This window comes from Amblyomma mixtum, chromosome 1, assembly GCF_055824585.1.
Source record: "Amblyomma mixtum isolate Tamu chromosome 1, ASM5582458v1, whole genome shotgun sequence".
In the NCBI taxonomy this organism is placed as follows: domain Eukaryota; kingdom Metazoa; phylum Arthropoda; class Arachnida; order Ixodida; family Ixodidae; genus Amblyomma; species Amblyomma mixtum.
This window is the reverse complement of record NC_143012.1, coordinates 109360473-109379505: the sequence shown is the minus strand read 5'-3', so window position 1 is coordinate 109379505 and position 19033 is coordinate 109360473. Positions and strand designations below refer to the sequence as shown.

At 48.6% G+C, this 19033-nt stretch overlaps 2 protein-coding genes across 3 annotated transcripts in view; one reads left to right on the top strand and one right to left on the bottom strand.

Moving 5' to 3' along the window:
• The window catches only part of LOC149367503 (uncharacterized), a 33650-nt gene extending 22573 nt beyond the window's left edge, over positions 1 to 11077 (bottom strand). For both annotated transcript variants that reach the window (XM_089555869.1, XM_089555864.1), the window contains exon 1: positions 9630 to 11077. In XM_089555869.1, the coding sequence (XP_089411995.1) occupies positions 9630 to 10802 (1173 nt within the window). In that variant the 5' untranslated portion in view covers positions 10803 to 11077. The remainder of the gene's footprint in view (positions 1 to 9629) is intronic.
• Positions 1 to 19033, top strand: part of LOC149367502 (WD repeat and HMG-box DNA-binding protein 1-like) — a 248311-nt gene that overhangs the window by 127487 nt on the left and 101791 nt on the right. The window contains exon 7 of the mRNA XM_089555875.1: positions 18416 to 18521. Within this exon, the coding sequence (XP_089412001.1) occupies positions 18416 to 18521 (106 nt within the window). The remainder of the gene's footprint in view (positions 1 to 18415; positions 18522 to 19033) is intronic.

Below are 19033 nucleotides of genomic sequence, written 5' to 3'. Positions count from 1 at the left end.
GTGTAGCTGGAGGTCCTATTAGGCTTGCGCACTCCAGTATCGAGAGCGTATCTCAAACACTAGGCTGAATTGCAGCTTAAACTTTATCGTCGAAGCAAGGTAAGTCATAGCGCAAAGAAACAACACCAGTAGTTCCTGGTGTTCCTAGTTTGAGTGGGCATGGGAGAGCGGCTACCATGCGGTCGCTAAGCTCTCCATTCTGCTTTCTTGTGCAGCTTGCTGTCTATGGCTTCCCGTCCTCACCGACTGACACGTGTTATGCATCGATATCTGCTTGGGAATTTGGCCTGGATCTGCGACTACCAACAGCTGACAACGGGTCTTATCTGAGCACAGTAGACGTCATCACCTTCACGTCCGAGTCTCGTGGAACATCGACGCATCCGTCAGCGGAAGCACTGCACCGCCCCTATTTAAGCAGCTGGCATCTACGAGGCGCTTCCAGTGGGCATGGGAGAGCGGCTACCATGCGGTCGCTAAGCTCTCCATTCTGCTTTCTTGTGCAGCTTGCTGTCTATGGCTTCCCGTCCTCACCGACTGACACGTGTTATGCATCGATATCTGCTTGGGAATTTGGCCTGGATCTGCGACTACCAACAGCTGACAACGGGTCTTATCTGAGCACAGTAGACGTCATCACCTTCACGTCCGAGTCTCGTGGAACATCGACGCATCCGTCAGCGGAAGCACTGCACCGCCCCTATTTAAGCAGCTGGCATCTACGAGGCGCTTCCAGTGGGCATGGGAGAGCGGCTACCATGCGGTCGCTAAGCTCTCCATTCTGCTTTCTTGTGCAGCTTGCTGTCTATGGCTTCCCGTCCTCACCGACTGACACGTGTTATGCATCGATATCTGCTTGGGAATTTGGCCTGGATCTGCGACTACCAACAGCTGACAACGGGCCTTATCTGAGCACAGTAGACGTCATCACCTTCACGTCCGAGTCTCGTGGAACATCGACGCATCCGTCAGCGGAAGCACTGCACCGCCCCTATTTAAGCAGCTGGCATCTACGAGGCGCTTCCAGTGGGCATGGGAGAGCGGCTACCATGCGGTCGCTAAGCTCTCCATTCTGCTTTCTTGTGCAGCTTGCTGTCTATGGCTTCCCGTCCTCACCGACTGACACGTGTTATGCATCGATATCTGCTTGGGAATTTGGCCTGGATCTGCGACTACCAACAGCTGACAACGGGCCTTATCTGAGCACAGTAGACGTCATCACCTTCACGTCCGAGTCTCGTGGAACATCGACGCATCCGTCAGCGGAAGCACTGCACCGCCCCTATTTAAGCAGCTGGCATCTACGAGGCGCTTCCAGTGGGCATGGGAGAGCGGCTACCATGCGGTCGCTAAGCTCTCCATTCTGCTTTCTTGTGCAGGTTAGTCAATCTGAATCGCTATTTTGCAAACGTACAAGCAATGTATGTTTGCTGCTCTTCCCTTGCCCACAAGTGCTTGCTGCCACCTTGAATGATTGTGTATCCACTGCAATGTTACTGTTACTTTCCGGCGATGTAGAATTAAATCCTGGTCCTAACAAGGATGTGGACCGTCAGCATAGTGAAGTTATGGCCGCGATAGCTGCTTTGTCGTCCAAGTTTGATACACGACATGAAGAAATGATGAATGCCATAGCTGAACTCAAGGTTAACCAGGAAGCGCTGTCCGACGCTGTTTCAGACCTTTCTAATAGGATGACTGCTGTGGAAGCCGCGGTTGAGTGTCTCGAAAACATGCCTTCTAGTAGCGATGTTACTGCAGCAGTCCAAGAGGCTGTTTCAAATGAGAGCGTTGGGCTCGCGTCCAGACTGGACGAGTTGGAGGACCAGTCAAGACGCGACAACTTAATATTCTATGGCATCTCTGACAATTCGTCAGAAACGTGGGCACAACCGGAAGCCCAGATCCAACACTTTCTTTCGAAGTGTCTCAATCTGAATTCCTCGGAAGTCGCGATTCACAGGGCTCATAGGTTAGGCAGCTTTGGAAATGCCAAAACACGACCTGTTATTGCTAAGTTTGCGTCCTATAAAACTCGAGAATATATACTTTCACAAAAATCAAAGTTTAAAGAAGAAGGCGTTTCTATCGGCGAAGATTTTTGTAATGCAACCCGTAAATCGCGGAAAGCCCTTAGTGATTTCGGCAAGGCTAGCGGCCAATTCTATTCTTTACGCCACAACGAATTGATCATAGGTAAAAAATGCTACGCTTATTGTGCAGCTACTGACGAAGTATGCGAAATCGGACCAGCCAGGAGTGCAATTACCCCAAAAAGAGACATCACACCACCAGGTTCACCCACCGCACTTTCAAGCTCAGCATAGCTATCTCATGATCGAACGCAAACAGACTACATATCGCTTCTTTTCACTAATGTGCGAAGTGTCATCAACAAACGTACATCACTATCGTCACATATCGATGCATGCTCGGCTGATATTGTTGTGCTCATTGAAACTTGGCTCTCAGCAAAAATAAAGAATAGCGAAATACTAGACTGCGAAAAACATACAAGTTTTACAGATACGACCGCGATTTCCGAACAGGCGGAGGTGTACTGATTGCCGTGAGCTCTGCTATCAATTCCTTTGCTATCTCTATCGATTCACCACTAGAAATCGTTTGCATCCATGTTAGCTTTCCAACGGGTGACCTTATCTTTTGCGCTTGTTATAGATCCCCATCCTCACCTACTACTTTTTGCGCCGACCTTCATGATGCCCTGAACAAATTAATTGTTCGACACCCGAAATCACACTTATTCCTACTGGGTGATTTTAACTTCCCAAACATAGTGTGGCGAAACTGTATTCCCTCCCTTAAGCAGCCATCCTCCGAGTGCACTAATTTTTAGACACCTGCGCCGATTTTAATCTAACCCAGCTGATTAACAAACCCACACGTACCACCAGCACATCGTCTAATATTTTAGACCTCTGTTTTACTACAGCTCCAGATTTGGTCTCTCCGCCAACGTACCTAGAAGGACTGAGTGACCACTCACTGCTTCACTTCACAATTAGGAAGAATGTTCGTCCTAAGAAAATAATTAAGACCATATGTGATTACAATGCCGCCGATACCACGTCCATCACAGCTGAACTAGAATCATTCATTGCCGACTACACTGAGAACTTTTCCGAACTTACTATTGAAGAAAACTGGTCCTTGTACAAAAATAAACTGATAGAATTATTAGACAGATACGTACCTAAAATTAGGATTGTCTCAAATACTACCTCTCCGTGGTTTACCAAAACCCTACGCCGCTTATACAACAAAAAGAAGCGTATTTTTCGTCGCGCTAAAGCATCTAACCTTCCTGAACGCTGGGCAGCATATCATCGCATTCATGCTGAATATTTAATGGCTGTTAAAGATGCTAAACAGAACTTTTTTGACAACACACTCCCATCACTTATGCAATCTAATCCGCGTAAATTCTGGAATATTGTTGGGGGCAAAGAAGATAAGGTAATTCAACTAACCCGTTCTGACAATATTTCCATTCCTCCGAACCAGTGTTGTTCCGTTTTAAATGATGTGTTTGCTTCCGTTTTCCAGAAAAGTGCTAATATTTTACCGTCTGTAACTACTTTCTCTTATTTGCCAATGGACCCTATCAGTATTGACTGGGTCGGTGTGCAAAAGTTGGTTGAAAACTTGAAAATGTCTTCTTCGCCCGGTGACGATGCAATCAGCTCTAAAATGCTGAAACTCTCTGAACCCTACTCTTCTATTATGCTTTCAATGCTTTTTTCCCAGTAACTCTGTTCCTCAGTACTTCCAGGCGATTGGAGGGTTGGCAAGGTTGTTCCAGTACCAAAATCAGGTAACACTCATTCTCCCGATAACTATCGTCCTATATCACTCACAAGTATACCATGTAAAATTTTGGAGCATATCATATACTCTCATCTGATTGATTTCCTTGAGTCTAATTCCTTCTTTTCAGCAGAACAACACGGTTTCAGGAAGACATTTTCATGTGAAACACAGCTTGTATGTTTTACTAATGACCTTTTTGCATACACTGACTTGAACATTGATGTAGACTGTGTGTTTTTGGACTTCGCGAAAGCTTTTGATACTGTTTCCCACGATCTCCTAATTCTTAAGCTTAGCATGCTTAACATTGACCCTAACGTACTGAACTGGATTAAAAGCTTCTTATCGAATCGAACTCAATATGTCTCTGCTAACGGCTGTTCCTCCTCTCACACCTCTGTGACATCCGGTGTACCACAAGGGTCGGTACTGGGACCTCTTCTCTTCCTAATTTACATTAACGATATTCCTGAATGCATTTCTCATTCTTCTATCAGGCTTTTCGCAGACGACTGCGTCATCTATCACAAAATATCTGACCAAACTGATTCTATTTATTTTCAGGATGATCTCACAAGCGTATCTAACTGGTGTGATAAGTGGTGCATGCGACCAAACGTTAATAAATGTAAAACGATGCATGTGTCACGTCGCACTAACATCACTGATAACAAGCGTACTTATGTTCAAATTCAAATTCATTTTATTTCTTGTAGAAAGCAAGTATACATCATGAGCAAGAGAGTTCAAAAGGGGATGATTCTACCAAGGAAGACGAGGCAAAAGGCGTTTCATCTACGCCTGACAAGGCCTCGCCTCCTGGCGAGATACATTGCACTCTCTATGCTACAAAAGCCGTTGAAAAAAAATATATTGCACCATTCATTACGTGCAGAAAACAGAAGCATTGTGGACAAGCATTATATGAAACTAAAACCGTAAGTACTACAGAAAACAAGAGAGTTTTTCCTAAAAAAAAAAAGCTTACATCACAACCTGTTAGTTATTATTGTGTCAAAAGGTAAGAACCACAGTTGCATAAATATTTATCTCAACAAAAGATTAGCTCCTAACCAGAAAATTATTAGTGTCAAAAGCATGAAAAAGCAACATTTGTATCGACATATTTCAATAATCTAACAAGGAACACAGCAATACAAACGAAACACAAACCTAAATGAGATAACAAGGAGACAGGTCATTTATTTTTCTACCAGGAGTATTTTTTTTATCCGTGCTTTATAAGTATACGGTGACTGTACATTCACTGCGATGTCAATAAGCTCTGGAAACAAATTTAAAAGGACAGGAATCTGGTAGTCTAACGATTGTGTACCATAGGAAGTTCTGACTTTTTTCTTAGCAAATGAATTTGCCCTAAAGTTATAGCCGCATTCTTGACGTCGGTACTTCCCAAGAAATGAATTTAGGTTACTTTTTATATGAGTGAATATGTTCAGTGCCAAGCGCTGTCGAAATATACTTGTAATTGCAAGTATTTCATTTTTTACGAACAGTGGAGCTGTGTGTTCTCGCAACGCTGCATTTTCTATGAATCGGATGCATTTCTTTTGAAGAATATGAAGACGTTCCAAATTACCAGTGGTAGTGGTACCCCAAACTAGTATGCAGTATTGCAATCTTGAATTAATCATGGTATAATAAAGCTGGCGTTTGAACCACGCTGGGAGCATAAACTTAAATCTATTTAGCATTCCAATAGTTTTCGCGAGGTCCGTAGTCAAATAGTTTATGTGGTGTGTCCAGTTCAAGTTTTCGTGGAAATGTACACCCAGAAATTTCTGAGCGCTAACACGGTTTAATGTTTGCCCCTCGAAGACTAGTTTAAGTTTAGTGTCAATCGCCTTATTTTTAGCCCGAAAGATAATGTAGTTCGTTTTGTCTGTATTGAGTCTTAACTGGCTATGCTGCAACCACGTCGATAATTTTTCGAGCCATGTATTGGCATTCTTCATTAGGGTTATTAGACAATTGCCATGGAAAAACACATTAGTATCATCAGCATACAACACTATTTCGGGGGTTTGGGGTATTGATACAATGTCATTAATATATAAGAGAAATAGGAGAGGACCAAAGATGGAGCCTTGGGGTACGCCATATTTAATTACCTGTGCTGTTGATCTGCTGTTATGAATGCTAACGAACTGGAGGCGGTTGTATAAATAACTTTTTATCAAATCAAGAGCTTTGCCGCGGATTCCATAGTCGTAAAGTTTACTAAACAATATATCGTGTTTAATGGAGTCAAATGCCTTCCTGAAATCTAGGAATATACCAAGAGTATATAGCTGTCTCTCTATGTTTGTTATTATTTTTTTCTTAATATTCAGTAGTGCTGATTCAACGGATTTCCCTTTTTGGAAACCATACTGTTGGTTTGAAATTATACCCTTAGAGGTCAAAAAACTACTGATTCTAGTGTTGATTATTTTTTCCGCCACCTTCGCGAAAACTGGAAGCACGGATATCGGGCGATAGTTACCAAGATTGTTCTTTGCCCCGCTCTTATGTATTGCGCACACTCGGGCGATCTTCATTTCATCAGGGAATGACGCATGACGCATTATGCAGTTGCAGATATGACAAAGTGGTACGCTCAAAATGTCGCATGATCCTTTCACCGGACGGACTGCAATATCGTCATGACCACATGCGCAAGTATCTTTGAGGCTTTTGATGACTGTTTCGATTTCACTTGGCGTGGTTGGAGACAAGAATATGGAACTAGTTTCTATCTTAGTTATGTAACTCCTAGATGAACAGCTCTGCGTGCTCTGTGACGCACCAGATGCTAGAAAATGACCATTAAATTTATCTGCCAGTGAAGGACCTGAATAGGTTTTGCCATCAATGACTATTTGCTGGGGAACAAAATCTTGATTTTTACACACAAGAGAGCGCATAAGTGCCCATGTTTCTTTCGGACAGGTATAAGCTGCTGTAAACTTGTTCTTCACGACATTCCACTTGAATCAGTTAACTCCTACAAATACCTAGGTGTTCATATCTCACGTAACTTATCATGGCATAGACACGTCGAACATGTCGCAAATAACGCCAACAGGACTCTTGGATACTTGCGCCGAAATTTCTCTACCGCGCCTCTGCCGATAAAACTAACCCTTTATAAAACATTAGTACGACCAAAGTTAGAATATGCATCTGCAGTTTGGGATCCTAATATAATCACACTGACAAACACACTAGAATCCATTCAAAATCGTGCAGCACGTTTCATCTTAACTAACTATTCCCGTTACGCCAGCATTACTTCTATGAAAAACACACTTGCCTTACCAGACCTTTCTTCGCGCCGGAAGTGTTTTCGACTATGTCTTTTCCACAGACTGTATCACCATAACCCCCTGTTAAAGGATCATCTTTTTTCGAGCCCTTCATACATTTCATCCCGTTCCGATCATGTATTTAAAGTCGATGTTCCATTTTCGAGAACCAAATTGTGTCATGATTCTTTTATTCCTAAAACCAGCGTTGACTGGAACGACCTTCCTCCCTCCATCGCTGCCATTACCGATGTTGAGAACTTCAAGAAAACTGTGTTTTCTGCCATCATATAACTTGTTTTGTATAACTATGCACTGTATTTTTTTGTTGTTGTTGTACCACCCCTTTCTGTAATGCCTTCGGGCCCTGAAAGTATGTTTCAAGTTTCAAGTTTATTTAATACGCACATAGTAATACAAATACAATAAAATCAGTACAGAAGGAGGTCCCATAGTACACGACTGTCGGGGGGACCTCCTGTGAAATAAATAAATAAATAAATAAATAAATAAACATGCCAACCGGAATCGCAAAGACTGCTGAATTGGCTCAAGCGGGCGGCTCTCGCGTGTAAAAGTCGTCACATTGCTTTAAATCCTCTTTGGCTCGTGCAGACACTGTTTCGGTGCACTAACGTACATTAAAACGCCTTGAAGGGTCATGTAGCCGCGAGCGCAAGCGCTGCCAAGGCCACTTTGTTGCACGCTGCAACGTCTGCGTCGTCGTATGTTTACGACGGTCGCATGGCGAGTGGCAGTCCGGCTCAGCAGACGGTAGCCACAGTGCTGTGCTCTTCGACAACCGGTAATACCGCCGTCAAGATTCGTCGGCCAAGGCAAACTGGTCGCGATGTCCGCGGACACGCCACTTTTCTTCGCAACTCAAAACCAGGCAAGGAGAGTGGGATTCATGGCGGCTAGTATCGATTTCCTAGCCCGTCGCCCGCGCGAATCGCTTCAGCGCATTCCGTTGTTTGACTAAGCGTAGTAAATTGGGGCGACGTCACGATGACGTAGCAGGAAGGCGGATCCGTGTCGTCACGCCGCCGTCACCGCGGCTGGAGCCAATCAACGAAGAGCGAATGCGACATGTCGCAAAAGGCGACACCGGGAGAATACCACCCCAGGAAGGGAGGAACGCCACCACCCGTTCGGCGCGAAGCTACCGGCGCTTGTATGCCGGTCCTGTAGGAGGGCTTAGAGAGTCTCGTTAAATCTCGTACGGTGCCCGGATGCTCTCGTTTCAGTGCCCGGATGAGTGAAATTCACTGCCCGGCTGTTGGCTGTCGGGCTCGGCGTGACGTCACCACACTGCCGACAACGGGAGCTAAAAGCATTTCATGCTTGAAACGTAACAACTGTTTATTCGATTAGGGGTGGCGGCGGACGAGCATACCAACGCTACGTTCGTCTCGGTAGCGGAAGGAAAAATTGGCTGTGGCTTAGCTAAGGTTAAGGCTGGATAAGGGAAAAGCTCTCGCTGCTTTTTAGCCAACTTCCAAGCTACCACTTCTGGATCGGTGTTTCTGCGCCGTCCGACTGTTGCTTCTTGTTCTCTTTCCATGGCGAGTGTCTGCGCCTGTTCTATGGGCCAGCGCGCCTTATATACCTTTCCTTTCAAATGCGCAATGCGCATGGTTGCGGCGAAGAGAGAGAGAGAGAAAACTTTATTCTCGGAAAACAAGGTCTCCTTGATGCTTAACAGAAGGGCCAGGTAGCCGTTAGCTGATAGCTGGCGGCGACCTCTTCGGCGGGGTCCGAGCTGCGCAGCACTTCTTCCCAGGCGTCTGGTGAGGGAGCTTTTATGAGAGCTTCCGGAGGAGGATCCTCCGGCAAATGGTCGAGGGTGGCAGTGCTACCGCAGTGTTTGCAGGTGGGGTCTATGAGATCGGGGTGGTGGTTGTTCTTGCTCGCGACTTAGGGTTGGGGGCCATGGTCGGAGGCGGAGGGTGGGGTCACGTTGTTAAGACTCCCCAGTCCGCTAGTGCCCGGCGCAGACGTGCAGGAGTCTTCCGAAAAGTCAAACTCATCGGGAATAGCTCTATTGAATTTTGAGGGGCGGTTAGCGTCCCTGATGGGTCCTACGCGTTTAAGGACGCGCGGATTATCTTTTATCCATTGTTGGATAATGTGCGTTACGGCTTGTGTCACCTGTGCGATGACACTCTCCACCTGACGCGCGATGGTGTCATGGATAATTTTGGGGAGGTCAGCCAATTGTGTTTCAATTGCGGTCACCCGGGTCTCCAGGGCCGCGGCGCGACTCTCCACAGGAGGAGGGATCTCCCTGTCTGTTATGTTTTCTGCCTCGTCGCTCGACGCGGGCGGAGTATGGAATTGGGATTTGAGCGAGTTAAGCTCGCTGGCTAGTTTTTCGTTTTGAGCTCGCAAGAGGGCGAGCTCGCGCTTGAGTTCCTGTGTCTCGGCGGTGCTGGTGGGGGAGGAGGGAGGAGGGGAAGGAGAGGAGGCGACCGTCGCCCAGCTGCCTACCTTGGGTTGGTTGCAGGCGGCGCCGCCAGATGAAGCGCTGAGAGCTGGGAACTCCGCTGCTCCGGGTGGTGGCGTTACTGTTGCTGTCTTGCCAGGGGGAGGCATCACGCCACGCCGTGGCGTCTTCTGGTTGTTTCGCTGCCGCCCTCCCCGTGTAGCGCCGGCATTGGCTCCCTTGGGTGGCGTCCTGGGCCCTGGCTGCGGCAACTTGATGAATTTCGCGGTGCATTCGCGGGAGCTGGTGAGGTGCGGGCCCCCGCAGATTAAACAGATAGGATTGCAGACGTGGGGGGCCATCCCCTCAGTACCAAGCCCCACGTTTTGGCCACAAAGGCCGCATCTTTCCTTGACCGGGGTGGGACAGTTGTCCATCCGGTGCCCCAGTGTGCCGCAACGGTAGCACGCTGGCACTGTTTTTTTGCACTCCTTGACGGGAGTCAGTTCTGCGTTATAGTGGACGTAACGCGGAACAGTGCGTCCCTCGAAAGTCAGCACAGCTACGTTTGATTGTCCCAACTTGCGCACATGAACTAGTTCACCACCGCGCCACTGCACATTATGTTTTAGTGACTCACTGGTTTCTAAGTTGTGAACAGATATCACACCGCGACACACATCACCGGTGAGCTTGAGGTGGCCGTGAAATGCGAGCGATCCTCTGCTGGTGCTAAGTTGAATGTCCGTGAGGAGCTTTTTAACCACTTCTGGGTTCTGCGTGCCACAGACGATGATGTTCTGTTCCCAATTTGGTGAAATGGTGATGGTGTTCATGTGCTGCCTACCGATGAGTTGCGAAATGGCAGCGCCGAGCTCACCTTGCTGGAAGGCCGTCTTGAGGGAGACCGTACTGCGTGGCTGCAGCACGACCACGTAGTCGTCAGGGTCCATCCTGACCGTTGGCTTGGGAGTCCACTTCGAGACTGGTGAAGAAGTCTTCTGTGGAGGTGTAGAAGACGGAGCGCGAGCGTCTCCCGTTGTTGAATTGTTGAGAGGAGTCTTGGGTGTTGCCGCTCCTCGTGCGTTCTGCCGGCGGCGGCGCCGGCTCTCAACGACTTGGAAAAGGGCAGCTTGCTGCGCCGAAATGGTGGATGGGCCGTCCTCTGGCTGGCTTACAGGGACAGATGACCACGACAGAGTCGTGGGGTCGTATCCGCGTTGTTCAGGTAGAGCCATGTTGAGAGGTTGGCCGGCAGGCGTCTCCGCAGCCAGCGGCGGAGGAGCAGGAGCCGTTAGGCTTAGCTCGACCGCTACGTGGTGATGCGGAGGGTTGCTCGAAATGGCCGAAAATTCAGCGTACCTGGGTGTGATCGGGTTCTCCAGGATCCTGCCGACTTCACGGTTGCAGTCGCGCAGGTTTGATAGGCGTTACATCAGGTTACCGCGGTTCCAGCCGAGAAATCGACGGAGCCGATGCACCACGCGTCCGATCACTCCGCGCTCAAACGCGGCGTCCCCTGAGATCGGGGTAGATGTGGGCGTAAATGTACGGGTTCGGGTAAGTATGGGTTTGTCAAGATCACATGCTCCATGAGTTTGGCTAAGCAGGAGGTAAGGGATATGGGTCTGAGGTTGTCAGTGCTGAGCTTCTTGTTGGGTTTAGGAATAAACGTTACTCTCGCTTGTTTCCACTACTGAGGAACTTCTTCTTTACGCCAATATCCATTCATTAAATCAGTAACTACCGAGAGAGATTTACGATATAGATTTCGCAGCATCTTATTCGTGACTCCGTCGGGTCCCGCGGCTGATGTCGTGCGAAGGTGACCGATTGCAGCCCATGTCTCCGCGTCCGTTATGTCTCTGTCCAGCTCCTCGTTGGGAGCACCCGTGTAGCGGTTAAGGGCGTCGCTTTTAGACGTGTTCAGGTATCTCTTCCGAAGTTCGTCTAGGAGCTCCGCATCTGTTAAGTTCGCTGAACTTTCTGCGGTGCCATCCAGCCTCCAGCACAGTGCATGGAACCGCGGACGCAAGACGGACGCACCGCGGATGCACAGCGCGACGCGCGTCGGTCGCTGCGCTTGTTGCTGGCGGCGCCGTCGCCAGAACGCTCGTTCTCGTGTTTGTTGCCACTGGACGCTGGACCCCTCAGCGACAGCCTTTCCTTTATCTTATAACAAGGAATCTTCGGCGGTGATTGTTCCCGTGGCATACGTGCGTCTCGTATGCACGTGTGCGGGAGGGGAAACGAAGAGGAAAGCGGAGGTTCGGAACGCGGCGAGTTGAGTGCTTTTTGTATGCATGCTCGGAACCTCTCCTTTCCTAGGTATTTGATTGGCTGGCATCCTGAACTCAGTATTTGATTGGTTGCTGTCCCCGCCAAGGGCGGAGACAGAAAGCTTAAAAGGGAACACTCCCGGTGAAGTGGGGCTGATTTTGTGTAATAACGTGTCAGTCATGTTGTAAGTAGTTTTCTCCTTGCTTAATTCTTCTCGTTTATTTTGTGTAAATAAATAGTTAACCTTCTTGTCCCGCCATCGAGTAACGTGACTGTTTGCGACTCCGAACCATCAATTCATCACCATCAAGTGTTTCCTCTCGTCACCACCTGTGAAGGGGAAACTCAACTGCATCTGCTCCGGGAAATCCGTGTGTTATTTCGCGCATGTGAGATCTGGTAGTAGATTTTTTTTAGTGGGATCTAGCAGGTGCCTTAAGAGGAGCCAGGCCCTTTTGTTGCCTAACTGACCACTAAGCCTGTTGCATATCTGGCCCCATTGTTGCCTAGCTAGGTCGGATGCATGAGCTTCGATCTCCCTCTGTAGTTTGGTTGCCTTTAGCTTAAGTGCCCTGCTGTGTTTTTGTTTTTTCCATCTATTGAGGACGCTTTTTTGCGCTTTCCTGAGATGTAGAAGCTTGGAGTCAGCCGTCGGCTGTCCTTCCGTCGCTGCCACCTCCTTGGTCGCCTCGCGCACGTTATTTTTAAGCTGCTCTATCCAACTATCTAAGTTTTCGATGTTGGTGGGAACGGTATCTTCTCTAAGTTTTCTCAAGATATCCCAGTCCGTGAGCGTAGTGCTTGTTGGAAATGACTTGTGTGCGGACGTATGAATCCTGATTCTGCCAAATTCGAAAAGCCCCAAGCTAGTGTTAATAGTGAAAAGCGGCCTGGCTTCTGGAGCGAGCGGCACTTGCTGGTAGTCGAGCACACAAGTCGAGCACACAAAACATCTTTCCACCTGCAATTGTTGAACACAAGTCCCCCGGTCATGGTAATGGATACTGTTCGGTCTTCAATACTGGCTTTACCGTAACTTTATAATCTCCGCTGAGCCGCAGGCTACCATATTTCTTCTGGACCACTACAACTGGCGTTGCCCAGTCACTGTGTGAAACTTGCCGAAGCATGCCTGTTTCTACAATTTGGCCGAGTTGTTTTTCTACTCTTTCACGTAGAGCAAAGGGAACGGACCGCGCGCCACTGAAAATGGGAGCAGCATTCTGTTTCTGCACAACCTTCACCTCAAAATTGCGTTCTGCGCCCAGCGTGTTCGAGAAAACCGATGAAAATTTTCACGCAGTGCTTCAACGCGGCTACAGCCTGAAATCTGGCGTATCTGCCGCCACTCCAACTGAAAGCGTTCAAGCCAGTTGCGACCTAACAGTGCTGATTGCCGCCTCCCGTTATCGCGCGTTACGAAAACGGGTACATTCATGCGCTGATTGCCGTGCACGACTGATACGTCACACTGGCCTTTCAAAGAGAACTGCTCCCCCATGCAGGTGCGCAGTGACATGCTGGTGAGCACACACTTCACGTGCGAAAAGACAGAATTGCACACACTCTGTGGAACAATTGAAACAGCGGCGCCGGTGTCGATCTGCATTTTCAGTGGCTTGCCTTCCACTTCAACATTCACTTCGTAACATGATCGAGTCAAGTTTCTAAAATGGTACAAGTCTATCTCTTCTTCCTCGTCCTCAGTACTATCCACTGTATTCAGGCGCCTTGCGTTTGGTCGCATTTTGTGCAAGTTGCCGACTTTTAAGCACTTAAGGAACCTGAAAATTTTTGTTCCCGCTCTGCTGTGATTCGTGCTTCCTGTCAAATCTTTCACAAAACACTTTCACTGGCACTTGGTGAGGATTCGGTGATTTTTCTTCGCTCGTAGCCTGCAAGGAATGCAACCATCAGTTTGCTTCTCTCGCTTGCGGTGTCCTTTGCTTCTAACTCTCGGTCCAATGCCAATTTTCGCGCCCCCTCAAGCATGAATTCCTCGGCAGCGAACAATGCGCGCTGGCTTTCCTCGTTCCGCAAGCCTGCAACTAACCTATCGCTCAACGCATCTTGCAAGAATGTGCCAAAGTCACACTTCCTAGCCAAGTGTTTCAGAACAACATTAAATTCTTAGCTTGGTTAAGCCTGGCTGATTGCGAAGGCAATAACACCTGGCTGCGCTTGATTCGGCATTAAGAGCATCCATGAAACTACCCTCGTTTAAACTTGACTCTGAACTTGTAGATGCACCTGCAGCAAGCCGGCGTGCTCGCCGTTCTGCAGCATACGCACGTTGCTTCGCCAACCGTTGTTCCCTTTCTTCGTCTGTTTCTTCGGTGGTGGTGGTGGTGAAAAACTTTAATATGCAAAGAGAGTTTGAGGGTCAAAAAGCCCTGCTACATGGTCGGTATCCTTAGTCCGGGACACCGCACGACGAGGCCCCGTCTCGCGCCCGCTTTACTAGAGCCCTTTGAGACTCCAGTGTGGAGCAGTTGAGGAGGGCAGTCTCCCATGCCTCTCGGGTGGGGGTGGGGGAAGGGGGAAGGTGAGGAATCTGAGTACATGCCCACACCATGTGAAAGATATCGCAGATCTCTCCACAGTGCGGGCAGCGCCCATCTGTGTTCGGATCGAAGTGTTTTGATATTGCAGGACAGAGAAGAGGTCCTGTCTGCAGGCGCCGCAGAGTTCGCTCCTCCGCCTTACTCAGCCCCTTGGCAGGTACTGGGTAGAGACGGTGGCTGTCGCAATAATGAATTAGGATTTCGCGGAACCGCAGAAGCGGTTTATGAGCTTCTGAGCCAGGAGAGCTAGGATGAGGAGCCCGGTGTGTGAGCGCTCGGGCGGCCGCATCAGCGGCCTCATTGCCTCGTAGACCCTGGTGGCCAGGAGCCCAGATCACTTTTGTGCGAGTTGGATCGGCGGGAGCGCGCCTGAGAATTTTCGCCTGCAAGATTTCGCCTGCAAGATATTGTTCACAGGCCTGGCGAGAGTCCGTGATAACTGTTCTCGATTTTGGATCGGCGGCAGCGAGAGCTATTGCGACTTCCTCCGCTCGTGTTGAATTTGGGGCACGAAAAGATAGCCAATCGACATTCATTCCCCGGTGGACTACGGCAGCCGTGAAGAATCCCGTGGGCGACGGCCCTGTGATGTCCACGTAGTAGACGCCCTCTTTATATCCATACTGCCTCTCAAGCGTGCCTCTCATGCGTGCCTCTCAAGCGTGTGAAGCCATGTCCATGTTACGAGGGAGCGGAGCGACCAAGAGCATGTGGCGCCACAGCACCGGGATGTTCTCCGTCCCCTCTGGTATGCATGTGTGTTGGATGTGTAAGCGGTTTAGCAGGCGGCGCCCAGGAACCGTCTGCGATAGCCGCGTATATTGGTTCACGACGTGGGCCTCCCACAACTCCTGATAGGAGTTTACCACTCCGAACGCCTTCAGTTTGGCGTTGGAGGTAGCCACCGGGAGGTCCAATTCTCGCTTTGTTGCCTTCCTTATGATGCATCTTATCATGCAATCTTATCATGCATAACCAACTCGCCCAGCAGTTCGTGCTTTCAACCTTCATTTTTAGTACAAGGGGCCCAGTTTGTTCGTCATGGTTTTCGCAACCACATCGCCTTGTGCAATTCATCCCTGTGGCTAACTGCAAGTCCAGAATGCTAGGATTCTGCATTCGGAAAAATTTTCTTCCACCCGAAGTGATGGCGTTGTTTGGGGGCTTCTTGTCCTCAGTCAGCCATGGCGCAAGGTGTGTTCCTGGACGAGTTGGTTGGGGTCAAAGGACCAGAACGAGAAGGACAGCGCAGTTGTGTGTCCTTCTCGTTCTGGTCCTTTGTCTGCAAGCGCTGTTTTTATCAACATGGCGCAACGATATGCAATTTTTGAGAGCGGAGCGACTACGACAGGCCAGGTTGTGCCAGGATCACCTACGGATTCTTCTTCAACTCTCCAACCATCCAGCTGGTTGGAAGAATCAGTGCCGCGAACTAACGCGCCTTGTCCACAACACCACTGACGTCCAGTGGCAGCAGCAGCTTTCCGCGCTTCGTAACCTCGTTCCGAAGAAGCATCGCGGGTTCGTTGGACAGGTTCACAACATGAGCGGCGCTCCGAGTTCGGCCCCTGTGCGTCCAGTGGCCCAAAGTTCGCCGTTGAGCCCCGAAAAAGGGCACCAGACCTCCTTGGCATATATTCGGATGTGCTCCAGCTCCTGAGGCCAGCAGATGCATCTCAGAAGGTCCTCTCGCGCCCCTATGATCGCCGCGGTGGTATGGTGCTGGGCTGCGTACCCGAGAGACGCGGGTTCGATCCCGGCCGAGGCGGTTGAATTTCAATGTAGGCGAAATTCTAGAGGCTCGTGTACTGTGCGATGTCAGTGCAGGTTAAAAAACCCCAGGTGGTTGAAATTTCCGGAGCCCTTCACTACGGCGTCTCTCATATAGCCTGAGTCAGTTTGGGACATTAAACCCCATTAACCAAAACAAACCTCTCCCACCCTAGGAATCCGTCTAAGACCGTACGCATCAATAAAACTGTGGACTGCCTACGTGACAATTCTTTGGTCCTGTTGACTGCAGATAAGGAAGGGGATTTTGTCATTCTGTCTAAGGATAGTTTCAACGAGAAAGCAATGGATGCCGTCCAGTCTGTGTGTAGGGACGGGAGAAAAACAAGTCTTGCGGAGTCTAAATTCAAGGTGAAAAAGTTGTGTAAAGAGAATAACTTAGACAAGCTGTTTACCTCGATAAATAACTGTAAAAACCCAGCTTGACCATGTCTTTTACTGTTAAGACACATAAAACTGACGTGCCGTTCCGTGTCATTGTTTCCGAGAAAGGTTCTTGGCAAAAATGTTTAGGACAGTTTCTGAAAGATAAACTAACACAACTGCCAGTTGATGATCCCTTCCAGGTTAAGAATTCCCTTGACGTGATTAGCACTCTAGACTGCTACCAGGACAAGCAACTGCGAGCTTTTTCTATTGACGTAAAGGACTTGTACTACTCCATTTGTCCAGGGACGTTTCTGAGAATTATGGTGCCATTCGCTTTCAAAACGCAGCTGGCATGCCAGTCGAAAACTTTTTAGAATTGTTATTCGCCTACCTTTAACCCACGTATACAGAGTGGGAAGGTCGAATTTTTATTGAGAAGAAGGACATTTACATAGGTTCCTGCATTGCTCCAATTTTGAGTGATTTCTATTTAGCAATGCATGATGGAGATCTAAATAACATCTTCAATGGCACAGCTGTTGCGGCAGTTTGTCGCTTTGTGAATGACTATCTTGTTCTGCTCACCTGTGACCGTGAAGCTTTTAGTAAAGAAGTGTCCAAAGTTCGTGGTCTATTTCCCGTTGTTCTTGCCCCTTTGAATATAACTCATGGAGTTCCTGTAGAAGACACAATCAGATCTCTGGACTTGGGCCTGCAGTTTACACCTAGCAGTGTGTGCTGGCCTTGGAGCTTAGGGCTAATAAACCGTTGCTACCATACAGTTCCGCGGACTCGAAGCTTGCTAAAAGAGGAATTGTCATGTCAAGCTTCAGGAGTGCACTTACAAAATCCTGTCTGCATCAAACCGAAAGCAGCTTTAGTAACCAGGTAGAGAGGCTTACTGCTAGTGGCTATCCGCTTCACGTGCTTTCTTCTGTGGCCGAAGTTTTGTTTAAGAAACTGAAATGCTCCCCCAGTCCTGAATGTCAAACAAGTGAGCGAGTAGCAGCCATTCCCTATATCCACAGGATAACTCATAATTTGGAAAGTTTTGGTAAAAGAGTCGGAGTGGATGTTGTTTTTCAGGCCCCGTTAAGTTTTCAAGCTTGGGCATGCGTGTCAACAATCCTGGGAAAACTATCCCCGATATCCCGAAAAATCATGAGTGCAAATTCGTGAAGTGTGAAAAAAATGTCGTGTATTCCATTCCTCTCACTTGTAATAGGTTTTATATTGGCCAAACAGGACAGGGCATAAATTATAGGCCCAGGCAGCACCGCAACAATGTTGATAACAAAGAGTCCCGTAACCTTAGCATGCATTGCCGTGAGTGCGATTGCTCTCCACAGTTTAATTTTCGCCGAGTTGTTGCTAGGAACAGAGACCAGCTGTGCCGTGAAATAATCGAGGCTTCGAATACCAAGAAGTATGGTGATACATGCGTAAGTGCTGCATCAATATCTTTATTGCAAAAAGAATTTCGCTTCCCGAATTGCACACCTTAGCTTGTGTTGGCTTGCTGGGATCCGGATGCTTGAATGAGCTCTACGCGTTGTTTTCTGCTTTGTTGCCTAAATGTATTTATACGCGCAGCGTGCCAAATAAATGTCAGTTGATAGTTCAGCGCTGTGTTGTTCGTTTCCTTCTTTCTTCCGCTTTCTTCTTCGGCCTTGCGCTGTTTCAATCTTACCGCGACGGTGCCAGTTTGCGCCTATTGGTGACATTCAAATGGTCCGCTGCAGCGCGTTCCACTGCAGCGCATGTGCGCTCGTACCTGTATAGTATAAATTCGCGGGGTCTCAACATCCTGGGAAACAGTCCTTTGTGCCTTTTCTCTTCCGGTGCAGTGCGGTGCTGTGCCGTGGCCAGTCGGAGCCAGACCCCCACCAGCATGCGGCCTGCGTGGTGCCCTTCCGACATGGGTTCCTCCCCTGTCCCTTCAGCGAGATCGAGGTAGGTTTGTTAGCGGTAGGTTCCGTGTTTTCGGCTGTGGCAGCCGGGCTGCCCGTCTCCTTTCACAACATAAATATGACCACATATACTTTCACCGTTAAGTACTGTGTTCACAGCTTTCACAACTAATTTTTGTCCCTGTGCGCGGCCAATCAGCTTAGAGTGAGATTCTCAAAGCCGTAATTGTCTTTTTTCCCCTTCTTCTCAGCCACGTATTTGAGATGCGAGGTTCAAGGTTTATTTTTCTCTCATTTCCAAAAAATCGGCAGGGGCTTAGCTTTGGTTAAGCCTAGTAGGTTGCGAAAGCAGGTGTTTCATACTGCATATGCAGCGCCTCTAGCGGGAAGAACGCGGCGCGCCGTGCCAAGCGGCCGCCGTTACCCGACGAGCCGAGTTGGTAGCCCGGCTCTCGCTCCTGGTATGACGTCAAGCTATAACGTCACTAGCGCCTCTAGCGGGAGGAGCGCGGTGCGCCGTGCCACGCCGCCACTATCCGACGAGCCGAGTTGGTA